This window comes from Canis aureus, chromosome 5 (assembly GCF_053574225.1).
Source record: "Canis aureus isolate CA01 chromosome 5, VMU_Caureus_v.1.0, whole genome shotgun sequence".
In the NCBI taxonomy this organism is placed as follows: domain Eukaryota; kingdom Metazoa; phylum Chordata; class Mammalia; order Carnivora; family Canidae; genus Canis; species Canis aureus.
This window is the reverse complement of record NC_135615.1, coordinates 62,616,509-62,630,049: the sequence shown is the minus strand read 5'-3', so window position 1 is coordinate 62,630,049 and position 13,541 is coordinate 62,616,509. Positions and strand designations below refer to the sequence as shown.

Here is a 13,541-nt window from a genome sequence, read left to right as displayed (position 1 = left end):
AACACCTGAAAGCAAATTTCAAGAGGGTCATGTCTTGAGAGCTCAGAAGGAAAAGTGTCTTCAGAGTATTAAATAACCATAATCCTCCCCCCGCCACCCCTTCTCCACCCCCATTTGATGTTTCCCATCCCAGTGACCTATCTGAAAGACTCATCCATATGATCTGTATAAACAGACTGTTACCATACACCACCTCTCTTTTCCTCATCAAAGCTTCCTCTGGCCGTCTGGAACCGGGCACTACCCCGAGTAGCCATCAGGCGGGTGGTGGTGAAAGTTATAAAACATCCACTGCCGAGCTAACCAAGCCGCCTGTGTTTTAGAGATTGGCTCATTGTGTACTTTGGAATTACACGAGGAAAAATGTGCTTTGACAGAAAATAATTAGCGCTCGCCAAAGGCCAAGCAATAGGTTACAGTATTTTACTTTCATCAAAGCTGTCAGGGGATCAGTTAGATTAGATAATAGAAATTTTTTCCTCCGAAAGTTAAATACAGATGACTCTAATTACCTTCTATTGCACATTGGAGAATGCATGATGAGTAGTACAGCCTCAAGAAATGGGGGTCAGCAGAGACTCTGCTGCCGGCAGTGGCTCCAGTAGGGGTCCATTGTCATAAAGAGCACCCCCCCCCCCAGCCCCTCTGCAGTTCCTCTGCAGTAGTGATATGAGGGAGAATGTTTTGAAGCCAAACTTGTAACTGGGTTTTAAAATATTTCTCTCCCTCTCAGGCCCACAGCTGAGGCATTGTTTGGACTCCCTGAAGTCTCTTAAACTGAAAGCATATGTTCCCTGTAATTTCACTTTTTGAGCAAAGTGTCACTTCTGCATGACTCGGGGTAACTGAGTTTGTCACAGTGTCACACAACCCGGTGATTCCAGAGGCATATCTGAATGCTGTGGGTCGCCTTCCCCAAGCTCGGTAATCCCATAAACAACCCTCTCCAAATAGGCTTATTAGGGCTGTCTATTCACTTCCCCCGAGTTGAATGATCCCAAGTACATCAGGAGAAGCTGTGTGAATGCAGGGTAAGTGTTAACAGAAGTGGTACAGAATTTCTGAAGATTTGGCTTTGTTTATACAGTCCACTCTGCCTGATGGACAGCTTGTTATAGCTTTTAAAGAACTGGGCGAGCCCTCTGATCTGACCCCTTCTTGACCTCCGCAGCCCAAAGGTCAGTCTGCAGCTAATAAACCCTGAGGTTCTTAGGGTCTACTGTAGGAAAAGGCAGAAAAAGAGCAGCTGCAGGGACTGGGTGTCCTGGGCGAGGCTGCTTTAGGGTCACTCTCTGATAATGAAAATGATTACCAAATTATATGGAGGTTTAACCACAGTAGTGAGAGAGAAGAGGGTGGAGCCCTGTGTATTAGGTCTGATAAATGAACTGTGAAGAAGGCCCATCTGGCTCCCAACGTCTTGTCTCCCCCTCTCTCCCTACCAAGGGGAAACATTTTAAAATAACAGCAGTACATATAGACTCAATGACCCATGCAAGGAGCTGGAATGGATTAAGATTTAATGGTGACAGTGGAAGAAATTATCATTTGAAAAGTGCGCTGAAGAAAAGGTACAGCTCCGTGTCCGTGCCCAAGTTGTTTTTCTAAATAAAATACAGCAAAACATCGGTGCCTTGGTTTATTTTCCACAAATCCCTAGTGCCTTTCCTCAACTGTGGAGAATTTTCAGGGCATGTCTATTGTGGAATAATTATCCGTAGTCAGCTGGAGGAGAGGAATGGGCTTCCTTTGCCTTGAACATGGTGGAAGGAGAATCAGATATTTTGTTTTCAGCTTGCTCACTCAGTTGAGCGAATATAGGTAAATCAAGTGTTCGGGAAAATGGTCTACAAAAACGCTACGATCCACTTCAGCCCCTGGCCACCAAACATTGTGCACGTTTGGATCCTAGATGTACCTGTTACTCTCAGACACACAACTTCGTAATTTCTTGTCTGTAAAAGGAAGATGAAAGCACGTAATGTCCATTGAGTAGATAGAGTTGCTCCTTTCTTTATTCCTTTTTCAAAAAAGCATCATAGCAATGCTAGTTGCCAGCGTTGGGCAGGTCATAAGCTGTATGTTCCCTTCCTGTTCATTGATAGGGGTAATCTACTTAAAGCTCTCTCCCAGCTCCCTGGGAAGAGTGTCCTGGCATCCGAACTGTGATGTTGGGTTTCACTAAGCTCTGTGCTCTCCTTCGGAGACGGTGGGCACGGCTATGACTCTGTGTTCTGAAATAAGAATGAGTTTATTTCATGAACATTTTTGTGTGTTTCCTGTATATACCATACACAAAACACCACATAAGATGCCATGGGGGAGACATTGTGTTCGACAGCCAGTTGAAGAATGTATCTGGGGATGAGATTCTAACAAGTTCCCAGAAAAGCGGGGTGTGGAAGGCAGTGGAAAGGAAGGTGGTGGAACCATCCTGAAACCACAACGGAGAGGCAAGTTGCTCCAACCCACTCAGGAGAATATTTCACTGTATACATCATTGCAGACCAGAATTGCTGTGCTTTTGAAAAGCCTCTTATGTTGAACTACACTGTCTACACATACAACTGTCACTCAGACAATAGTTATATTTAAAATGGAAACAAAAAACTAATAAACATTATCCAAAGTCAGTATATGTTTCATTTTGGATTTTGACTTGACCTTGTACTGCCTGTGGGGAACTACAGTGAGCTGAGAGCTAGGTGGAGGCTACACAGGGAGTTGAGGGACACTTGTCTGATTTTAATGCTTTTTAGCTTGGAAATAACACCTTTAAATTTGTGCTGAGTAAGATGCAAATACAACAACATAAGACGAAAGCCAGGCCATTAGGGTTTTTTTTTTTTCAATTGAGATATAAATTCACAAACTATAAAATTTCATGTAACATAAAATTAGTCATTCTAAAGTGTACATTTAAGTGATTTTTAAAAGTATACTCGCAAGATTGTGCAACCATCACCATTATCCCATTCTGGAGCATTTCTGTTACCCCAGAAAGAAACCCCAGAACTGCTAACAGCCACTCTCAATGCCCCTTTGTCCCCTTGTCCCTGGCAAGCACTAACCTACTTTCTATCTCTATGGATTTGCCTTTTCTGAACATTTTATATAAATAGAACCCTACGCTATGTGACTTTTTGTATCTTGCTTCTTTCATTTAACATAGTGCCTTCAGAGTTGATCTGCGTTGTAGCCTATATAAGGACTCTGTTCTTTTTCATTGCCAAGTAATATTCCACTGTAGGAATAGACCACGTTTTGCTTATGCATTCTTCACTTACCAGACATGTGGGTTGTTCTTTGTGCTGTTCTGCTCTGAGTGTAAACCCAGGAGTGGAATTGCTGAGTCATATGGTCACTTGAGGACTTGCCAGACTGTTTTCCATATCTGCCACCCTGTCTTACATTCCTAGCAGTAGTGCACAGGGCTTGAAGTTTTCTCCACAACCTCACCAACACTCACTCTCCTTTGTTATTTGGATGGTAGATATCCTAGTGTGGTTTTGATTTGCATTTCCCTGACGATGAATGATGTCTTGAACATTTTCTCATTCGCTTCCTTAACCACTTAGATTCTTACCGGGAGATTTAAGAACACAACTGATGTAAGCATGCACCCCCGTTACTTGGAGAGAAACTCATGAGCCCATTAGGAGTATTCGGCTTAGCAAGGGGCCAGGGCTCCAAATGAAGCTGTCGTGAGAGTACAGCTGGGCCCATCCCCTGGTTTCTGTAGGCAGGCCCAGCCCTTGGCTTATTTGCAGGTAGCCCTGCGTATTTGTTTTGGAAAACCCCCACCTCATTCCTTCTCCCATTCTCCTCCATCCCTTTCGTTACAGCCTCTCGGAGCCATTGCACACTGGATAGGAACGTAACTGAGTAAACAGACACTATTTACAGCTCGTCCACTTCTAGGCTCAGAAGATCATCGATAGTCCCATCGTAGACAACTTCATTCGGGTATGAGGAGCCTTAAAATGGTGCTGAGAACAGTTTCAAAACTGTTTATGGCCATTTCTTAGGAAAACTTTCAGAACTACTTACTTCCAGTCAAAATGAACTCTCTAGATCTTGATGACTTTATATACGTCTTCCGCATATTGGGCTTTGTCAGCTCAGAGAACTGCCGAGTTAGCCCTTTTCCTGGACAAGAGAACCATCTTGTTATTGACCATCTCCACTGTAACCTTTACCATCTGCACTTACCTCCAGGACAGATCCACTTTGGACATCTTTGTTACGGCTCCAAAATCCAGCTGTTAGAACCTTTCCTACAGTGAATGAGCTTCAGAACTGTGATCTGGGTGCAGCAAGTAAAACAGTTTGTGTATAACTTCTGTGGATCAGCTCTGGTCCCAAGACTAGCACAGGAAAGTTTTTCTCCATGGATATGTGGTTTCTCCTTTTGCCTCCTGGCAGGCCTGAATTATATACAAAACTGACAAGTTGATCCAGTCCAGTTTAGCCATGAACTGTTATTTATTGAGTGCCTGTTATGTACAAATAACCATGCTAAATGCTGTGGGGAATATTAAGATGAGCATGGTACAGTGTTGATTCTGAAATAATGTGTAGTTTAGTGTGGGGGAGGATAGGGCAGGTTTATAGGAACACAGTGGCTAGCCTGCAGATTTTCATTTTTTTTCTGCAAGAACCTGGAAGATGACTTAGCATTAAAGTCTAATCCAAAGGAACCTACAGTGTAGTAGGAGCTTACAAAAAGGAATAGCCTCACATATATACATATTTGATTCTTTGTTTACATTTGGTCTCCCCTACCAGAATATAAACCTTGTGAGGGCAGGGCATTTGCCTGTTATCCAGCTGTAAAATCTGCAGCCCGGCTCATTGCAACATTAAGCTGTCAGCTTTATTAGAACCATGCCCGATATGAGCAGGGACCCTGTTGCCTATTTGCCACATATCCTTGCATCTAGAATAGTGCCTGGCACTCAGATTTATTCAGTGGCTGCCTGAATAGAATAGCTTTCCCGTCAACCCATTCTGTATTTGTAAGTACTTTGAGTTCCTTCTTAATTTTGAAGAGGAATGACTCTTTGAGACGCCGGCCTCTTGCTTTTTTGAGTATGTATTCATCTCATCTAGCCAGAGGTAGAAACCGTGAAGTTGAATGTAAGGAGAAATTTCTGATATGTGGTTTTTTGGTGTTTAAGTCCCAAGACTGCACCCTGACTACTGCTTCCAGCAGGAGGTCCAAGGAAGGACACTGTGTGCACAGGCTGATCTGGGTCCTTGAGGAAGAGCCCAGAAATGGACACCATGGAATTGAGCTGGGACCAAGACAAAAAGACATAGTCTCATTTCTAAGGCAGCTATTCCTGATCCCATGCTGTTCTTGGAAATGAAATAGAAATGGGGGAAGGGGGAGAGGCCTCCCTAGAGCCATTCCTCTGAACAAGAGGATGACTTTCAGGCCAGGAGGGGCAATGCTGAACCTAAATGGGACTACAGGGGCCCCTGGGTGGTGCAGTCATTTAAATGTCTGACTCTTGGTGTCACCACAGGTCATGATCTCGTGGGTCATGGGATCGAGCCCTGCATCAGGCTCTGTGCTCAGTGGGGAGTTTCTGTCTCTCTCTCCTCTGCTCCCCCTACCCCCTGCACTCACTTTCCCTGTCTCTCTGAAGTAAATTTATATAATATATATACACATATATATTAAATAATATATACATATTAAATGTGGCTTCAAGTTCGCATTTTACCTGCTCCAGGGAGTTGCTTTTTGCTGGTTACCTGTGAATATCCTGATATGCCTTTAATGGTATCAGTGCAGTGATGAGCGTCAACCTTAGTGAGTTGACATTTGGGCCAGAATTTGCTTGCTGCCCTCAGAAACTGTGGTCATGAGAAGTGGAACCACTAGCCCTGAGGACAGGCATAGCCCCGAGGACAGGCTATGGGATGACGAAGCTGAGGTTACTATCTTCTGAGACAACATGTGATGGTGTCGTCTGATCATGTCAACTGCTATCACTCACGTTAGAGAGAGGGGCTGCTACTTCTGGCCGAGGTAGTTTGGAGCTAGAAGAATACGGTCCAGTAGCTAACTCTAACCCTAACTGGCTGAATTTGTTTGCAGGGTTGGGGGCGGGGGCGGAATACATGAAGAAGCTTCGAGGGAGAAGGAGGAAGGCACTAGCCTGCCATTTGCCATCTCTTCCTTTCCTTTTTAATACATCTGTCCCATCTCCTTTAATAATTGCAGTCACTGCTTTCTGCTGCCCTTAGCAGAAGAATGTCCTTTGTGTATCTGAACCAGATTACTCCATAAAACCTGGTAACTCCATAAAACCTCCTCATAAATGTGTAGGAATTGAAACATTGTATAAATTTAGAGCAAGGATTAAATGAGTCTAGAGATAGGGTTACCTTTTCTCCAAGATACAGCAACTTATCTTAAGGAGGCCAGTGTTGTTAATGTTATTACCATTGTTACTGTCATTATTTGAACAGTTTTATGGGAGACAAAAGCCAATTGACTTCTGCGCATCTTATTTATAAAATCAACACACAGGCTTCAGTATGAGCTTCACTCCTGGCAGATTCTGACTGTGATTGGTTGCTGACTATTTCTCACAGGCAGTGCTTTCTTAAACTTTTTGAAAAGGCATTGATTAATCCATTTATTTCTTCCACAAATACTTACCAAGTGCTTGCTATTTGTCAAGTACTTGCTGTCAAGCACTGTTGCAGGTCCTGGAAGTGGAGTGGTAACAACACTGATGGAAGAGCTTCTCTCATGGAGCTTATGTTCTAGAGGGAGGACAGACAAGACGTGTGTTCCTAAGTGGAACTCTGAAAATCTCCTTTGAAGAAAGGCGGTGGGGGATTGCGCGTGTTAATGCACTCCAGAACTTAATAAACGGTGGTTATGGTTACTGTGAGTGATCTGTCAGTTATGCATTGACTCAGCAAATATTTATCGAGTACCGAGCTGGTAGCAGACACTATCATGGGCCTTGAGGTTATAGAGATGAGTAACACTTGACTAGGGGAAATGTATTATGCAATATAGTACAATAAATGCTGTGCAAGAGTATTAAGTCAGGCTTCTGTGCAAAGAAAGTGGGGAAGAGAGGGAAGAAAGTGGCTGGCTCTTCTGAAGTGCTCTCCATGTGACTCTCACTATATGCCCAGCTGTTGTGGGGAAGACTGCTCCATTGTAAAATTGTGTTGGCTGCAAGTGGGTAGGAAGCATTTTGTCTCCAAGAGTGAGAAATAGAGGAGAAATTTATGTGTGATTATGGGTCATGGGATAAAATCTGGGATACTTCTTTCCAGAGGGATTTAATTCTCAATGATGAATGCGGGATGTTTTCTTTCAGAGCAAATTTCATTAACATGGCATGGAGGTTGGGAGCATAGATTCTGAGCAGGTTGCCTGGGTTTGAGTCTTGGATCCATGTCTGTAATAACTCTAGGCAGTTAGAGAGAAGTTACTTAACCCCTCTGAAGCTCAGTTTTCTCATTTGTAACTTGCACAGGAGATAATAATAGAACTAGCACACTAGGTGTTCAGGAAAAATTACCCATCACCTTTAGATCCAAACAGAAAAGTCAAAAATAAGCCTGGCCACATTAATCCTTTGAGAGTATGTCCCCCCCCCCCCCACCCATGTCAAGCCCCAGCCTCATGGTAGGAGCCCCACCTTACCACACCTGTGTAGGGATGAATGCTAGATGGATTTTGTCCTGTGCCAGGCCCCACACTAATTAAGCACTGTCACATAGAACTGACAGACAGAGGCCTGAACTCCAATTTGAATCCTTTCTCCAGCTGGCTTTTCGCTCGGGGCTTGATACTCAGGGTCTCAGCAACCCTCCCGCTGGACAAGGTGCTCTCTGTAAGTTAGATCCCAGGGAAGTGCTGGAGGTAGGGTAGGTGTTCCACCTGACCGTGTCACCCTTCTCCCTCCACTGTCCTTGAAACCTGCAGTGGGGCTCATTTTAGTAGTAATAGCAGCTAACGTTTATTGAAGACTAAGTGCCAGTGTTTTAAGTGGCTTAGGAGGTGAGAAAACAGAGGCATGGCGAGGTGGAGTAACTTGCCCAAGGCAACATGGCTAATGGTGGAAATGGAAGTCAAGCCAGAGCAGCCCCAGCACAGACCTGGGCTGTGAGGCTTTACAACCACTCATAGGTTCGTGTAGTACTTTGGCATGGGTCCCACAATAATAGGGCTCAGAGCCCTTCCAGGATCCTACCCAGGGTGGAGAAAGGCATGAGTATATTAGCAAAGGTTTCTTTCCTCCAATATCTAAGCACGTTCGGCACTTTTTAGTTGTGGGTGCCCTTCTCTCTGTAAAGAAGTAATTTCCAGCCCGTGTTCTCTTTTCAAGGAAAGTTACTACCTTTATAGCTGTGTCCTCCTCCTATATTGTTTACAGTCTTTCAGGTGGGAGTAGGGGCGCCAATGGGAACATCAAATTTTAGCCTCTAAGAACCTGTAAACCCTCTAAGTGGAGAAATTTTGAGGCAGGGTTGGTTAGTCAGGGCTGATTTGAGTGGGTTCCCTTAAGGTGAACAGGTAGCATTTAGCTCCTCTATGATGGGTCCGTCACCAGTTGTACAGTGTGCTTAAGTCTCGGAAAGTATTCACCGTGTGTGGAGAGTCATGATCTTACTCTATCCTGGGATGTCTCCAGTGCGTTTTACAAATTTACCCTGTAATGGATATTCCAGGTTACAGATCAAAGTTTGACTCTGCTTTCAGCTGAGGAAGTACTGGGGGGAGGGAGGGGGGAGGAACAATTCTGTCGGCCTGTAGGGGACACTGTTGTATCACACATCGGAATGAGTTTCAGCATCTTGTCTCAGGACAGAAAACAAAACCGACAAATCAAAAAACAAAAATAGGTCAATCACCCTCATGTTACTTATTGAAATTATTTGAGTGATTCCAATGTGTTTAGAATAGTCACTGCTTTCAGGTATTTATCAGGCCATGTCATATCTGGGCACGAAAGGAACAATTTAGCGTTTCTTTGCCAGGTGGGAATGATTGACACTTTTCTGATTAGCTTTCTCTTCATACTCTCTTCTGGACAGGGTACTTTTTAGTTCAATAAACCTTTAGGTTTAGTGGAATTATCTTCATTTTTCACTAAGACATGCCCACGTCAAGTTGAAATGCTGGAGTTCTGCCGTATTCTAAATAAATATCATAAGCCCTTTGAAGGGCATTTTAGAAGTTCTGAGTCTCTTCTTTTTATCCATATCTTTTACTTCACTGAAAAAAAGATGCTGTTTACTGAGAAAATGAAGTCCTATCTATAAGGCAGGCCTGCGTAGGGCTCAGCCGGAGCTCCGGGAAGCCCGCTGCCAGATGCTCGGCATGGCTCTCGGTTGGGCATGCCTCTCTTTCCAGACTGTAGACAGTCTCCGTATCCGTCCAGGTGCCCCGTGGCCTTGCCAGCAAAGCCTCCACCCTCACCCCCCGCCCCGCCCCGGCCCAGCTCTGGCCCCTTCCCTACTGGAATATGGGCCCTGGAAGGCGATTGTAATTAACCCTCGGAAAGCATAGGTTTTGCTAAGCAGCGTGCACAGTAATGATTTTGTTAGCTTGCTTCATTTCCAGTTTCACCATCAATTATGCCATGTGTTTCATCCAGTTGGTGCTACCCTCCCAGTGTTAATTATAACCTACAAGACTGTTACAGTTAATTTTATGGCAAGCATATTGTCTCTTCAAGGCTCCAGAGCAGCTCATAAATTATCTTGAAGGTAAAATGTAACTTGGGGAACTAGTTAGCAAAATTCCATCCATCTCGCTTAGGAGCTGCAGCTGCTACTGTCAGCTGCCTCGCCGCCGCATTGTGAAGGAATTACGGTGGGTCAGGTTTAAGAGGGTAGGCCCGGGCTGTCACTGAGGAGAAAGGCTGTCCTGGCCCTGTCAGACAAGTACCTTCTGCCAATCCCTGGTGGTTTCACTTTGCAGGCAGGAAGAGGCAGCCAGCGCAGGTGGATGGTCCCCAAGCTGTCTGTATTCATTACTTTACAGAAACTTGTTGTAGGTAGGCAGGTCCGGAGACCTTTCCTCTTCTCTGTTGTCATGATGTTAGGCATCATCTGCAAAGTGTGAGAGAGATAACTCTATAACTAACTCCGGGTTTGGGCCGGAGACGGCAGAATGGAGGGGCGGGAGTGAGCGGTACCTCCCAGCAGCCCCTGGAAGGCCCGTGGCTGCAACCAGCATTTTATTTGTGGTTGTTATTGTTCACATAATCTGATAAAGTAAGATTTCACTGTGAACGAATGTACTCTAAAATTGCCTACTAAATAAATTAGCAGGTTATCTTATTGGGATAATAAACACACACTTTTTCTGCTTCCTCACACGAAGTCTAAGCTTTACATTTCAGCCCTTAGGGCTTTAGCATTATTATTTTTAATGACTGAACACAAGTCTTTCATTTAGCTTGTTTGTAGAGTTACTGTAAATGATCTTTCTGCTGTTGGTTCTTCATTTGAAATTCTGCATGTTATGCTTGCTTGGAGAGCTCTGAGGGGCCTCTGAGAATCGGGAGCTGTATTAAGCACAGCATCTTCCAGCAGCATCGCGAACAGGCTGTGGCAGGGAAGTCAGAGAGGGTGTGTTAAGTCGGTACGCCTGCACGCATAAATCTACGTTCCAGGTGGAGCAGAGCATACACAAACAGTGCTTGAGAGCTCTGCCCCTTCCGTGAGCTGCTGGCTTCTCCCTGGATATTTCAGAGCATTTTCACATCTACCCAGAGGCGCGTATGACCCATCAGCCCTGGGCTGTGTAACTAAGAGAATGAGACTGGTTTCAAGAGGGTTAGGAGGGCCCACGCAATGTTGAGGCTGTGCCCAAAGAGGCCCTGGGCTTTCCCAAGGAAGTGTCCTTTGGAGCTCTTACTGACAGCAGCATGATACCTGGATATTTGTGAGTTTTCTAGTGAATTCAGACAAGAGGTTACAAACACAAATGTGTACAGGGCCTGGCAGGTACCCCAGATGAACGAAGCCGGAGTGGTGGGGCTGAGGTGCTCAGGAGGTACACACCCTGTCAGAAGTAGGAGCAGCTCTTCTGCTTTGCAGGGGGGGCTGGCTCTATGTTACTAGGTCCTCTGCATCTTCAAGAGAAATGGAAAATGGAGACTATGTGTATATGCTTATCAAGTCTTCTATTTGAATATTAGTGGAAATTCTTTTTTAAATATACTTATTTAAATATTTATTTTAGAGGGGCGAGCAGGCATGAGCCTGGGGAGGGGTAGGAGAGAATCTCAAGTAGACTCCAAGCTGAATGCAGAGCCCACTGTAGGGTTCAATCTCACGACGCTGAGATCATAACCTGAGCTGAAACAAGGAGTTGGACGCTCAACCAGGTGAGCAACCCAGGCACTCCAATGTTAGCAGAAATTCTAATGTTTGTACCTTAACATTCAGGCTAATTAATCAATACCTGTCTGAGGACTGGATGGTGTAGATAGGGTTCTGCTATAGACTGGAAGTCCTGCCTTCTTTGAATGAAAACTCTTCTCAACTTTCTCATACTTCTCAAGAATAGAGATAATGACCGGGCCAGGGCACCAGAATGCAGTCTGGGTATTGCCTTCAGTGACCTTTTAACATTGTTCTACTCTGTGTGGGTTCTTACTTGGAGGAAATATTTGTGTGTATTTGTTTGTTTGTTTATTTATTTTGCCTCTAACTTGGCAGTCTCCTCTTTCCTTTTACAGAGAAATCATGAGAGTTTTTAGAAGTGAATGAGGTGTATGTGGTGCATAGTGTCACCATAAAAAGGGTGTCTGCAAAAATGTTGGCAAATTTGAATCTGATGAAGGATTTGATTCTTGGGGATAGGTGTAGGGCAGGGACTCTACTGCTAGTGATCACCATTTCTCCTGTTGCAGTCTCAAGCTTAGGCCTTATCCCTAGCTCCACCATGGGGGAACCCAGCTGTTCTTTCATGGCTCAAAGTTGTCATGTGGTCAGAATAATCTTTTAGTCTCACTGATCCGGACTGATGCCCACATGGAGGTGTGGTCTGGGAAGTTGTTAAATACATGTGGGTTTGATCTTCTGGAGAAGAGGAAAATATAAAAGCAATTTCTTTCCTTTAATAAAAAGAGAAAAGTAAGCATAGACCCTGGCTGCTGCTAAAGTCAGCTGTTACGCATGCGTGGCTGAATTTCATTGTAAATATTTCATAAGGGCTGTTAGAATGCAGCCAGGTTGACATCACAGCCCCCACTGTACCAAAGGAACCATTTCACTAAAATAAGCCAACATTTCTAAAGAAACATGAATTTCTAATGTAAAGTTAACATCAGGTCAGAAAACCCTCTGGAAGAAATGTCTGTATCAATGTTTATAATCTCTGCATTTATGGATTTGCAGTTTGTGCAAAAAACTCCCAAAGAGACTTTATTTTGGTTAAATAAGACCAGCTCATGAAATCGTCTGTATATCCAAATCCATCTTACCCCAATGTCTTGGCAGCCTTTTGTATAAATAATGTCTTTTCCAAAATGTGTGTATTTGAAAAAGGAAGAGGGAAATTAAGTGGCATGCTGTGTCTCTGGGTTGCCATCCACTGACAGAATGTTAGGAGCAGAAAGCAAAGACTGTTCATTCGTTCTTTAGAGCAAATTACAGAGCTGTACGTTAATTTATTGATTTAATTGAGGCATGGAAGGTTGCAGTGAAGACCAAAATGTTTACCCTCCTTTCATTCTCCTTGTTTCTTTTTATTGTAGGAAAAGTTTATTTAAGCATACCTCTTTTTTTTGTGGTGGTGGTGGTTGGTATGTCACACAAAATAAGTACGAGGTTTAGAGGCTTTTTGGCAGAAAAGAAAGGATATTCACATTTTGTAAAAACTTAATCCATGTTCACAGATGGTCCTGTTCAGGTGCTATTTTAATTACGAGGTAAAGAACAGCCCCACACAGTTGGAAGTCGTCTTAATAAATGGAGAGGGGCTTTTGTCTTCAAGCGTCAAAAAATCCTTGTTACTGAGCAATTTAAAGACTTTGTGTTATAGGGGAGAGTCTCAAAATGACCAGGATACTTGGAGAGAGCAAAAGGATGGGCTTTTCTCAAGATCAAATGAGTTCCCTAGAAATGTTTTACAAGTATGTGGCTTTCAGCTTCCTCAATATTGGTTGTTTTAGCGGTGGCTTTTTCCAGTGATACATGTGCGCCATGGATATGTTCATATGATCAGAGGGAAAATAAACAGAACAAATTGCAAATAACATTTAAAAAGAATTTAATCCCAAATAGAAGTATTTTTTTACGGTTCTTAAGCTCAAAGGGTTGCATTGCCCTTCAAGTGATAGAGTGCTCAGAAGACCTAATACTAATTCACATGCTGCTGTAACTTACAGCTTGCATTAATAACACACAAATAGAACAGCCTTCTTATTAAATATTAGTAATATAATAATGTCTTACTGTCTTTCCCTTAGTGGGGAATTATGAGGACCTCATGTTAGGACCTCAGTGTCCTGACATAGTTAATTATCCATGGATAATGGTTT

The 13,541-nt window shown here is 43.7% G+C and overlaps 1 protein-coding gene across 9 annotated transcripts in view; it reads left to right on the top strand.

Moving 5' to 3' along the window:
- The window catches only part of FTO (FTO alpha-ketoglutarate dependent dioxygenase), a 428,971-nt gene that overhangs the window by 223,625 nt on the left and 191,805 nt on the right, over window positions 1–13,541 (top strand). Inside the window, exon 9 of one of the 9 annotated variants that reach the window (XM_077898414.1) lies at window positions 3,846–4,456. The exons of the other annotated variants lie outside the window; for them this stretch is intronic. Within the exon in view, the coding sequence (XP_077754540.1) occupies window positions 3,846–3,873 (28 nt within the window). The 3' untranslated portion in view covers window positions 3,874–4,456. Of the gene's footprint in view, window positions 1–3,845; window positions 4,457–13,541 lie in introns of those variants that run through there. 9 annotated transcript variants of the gene reach the window in all.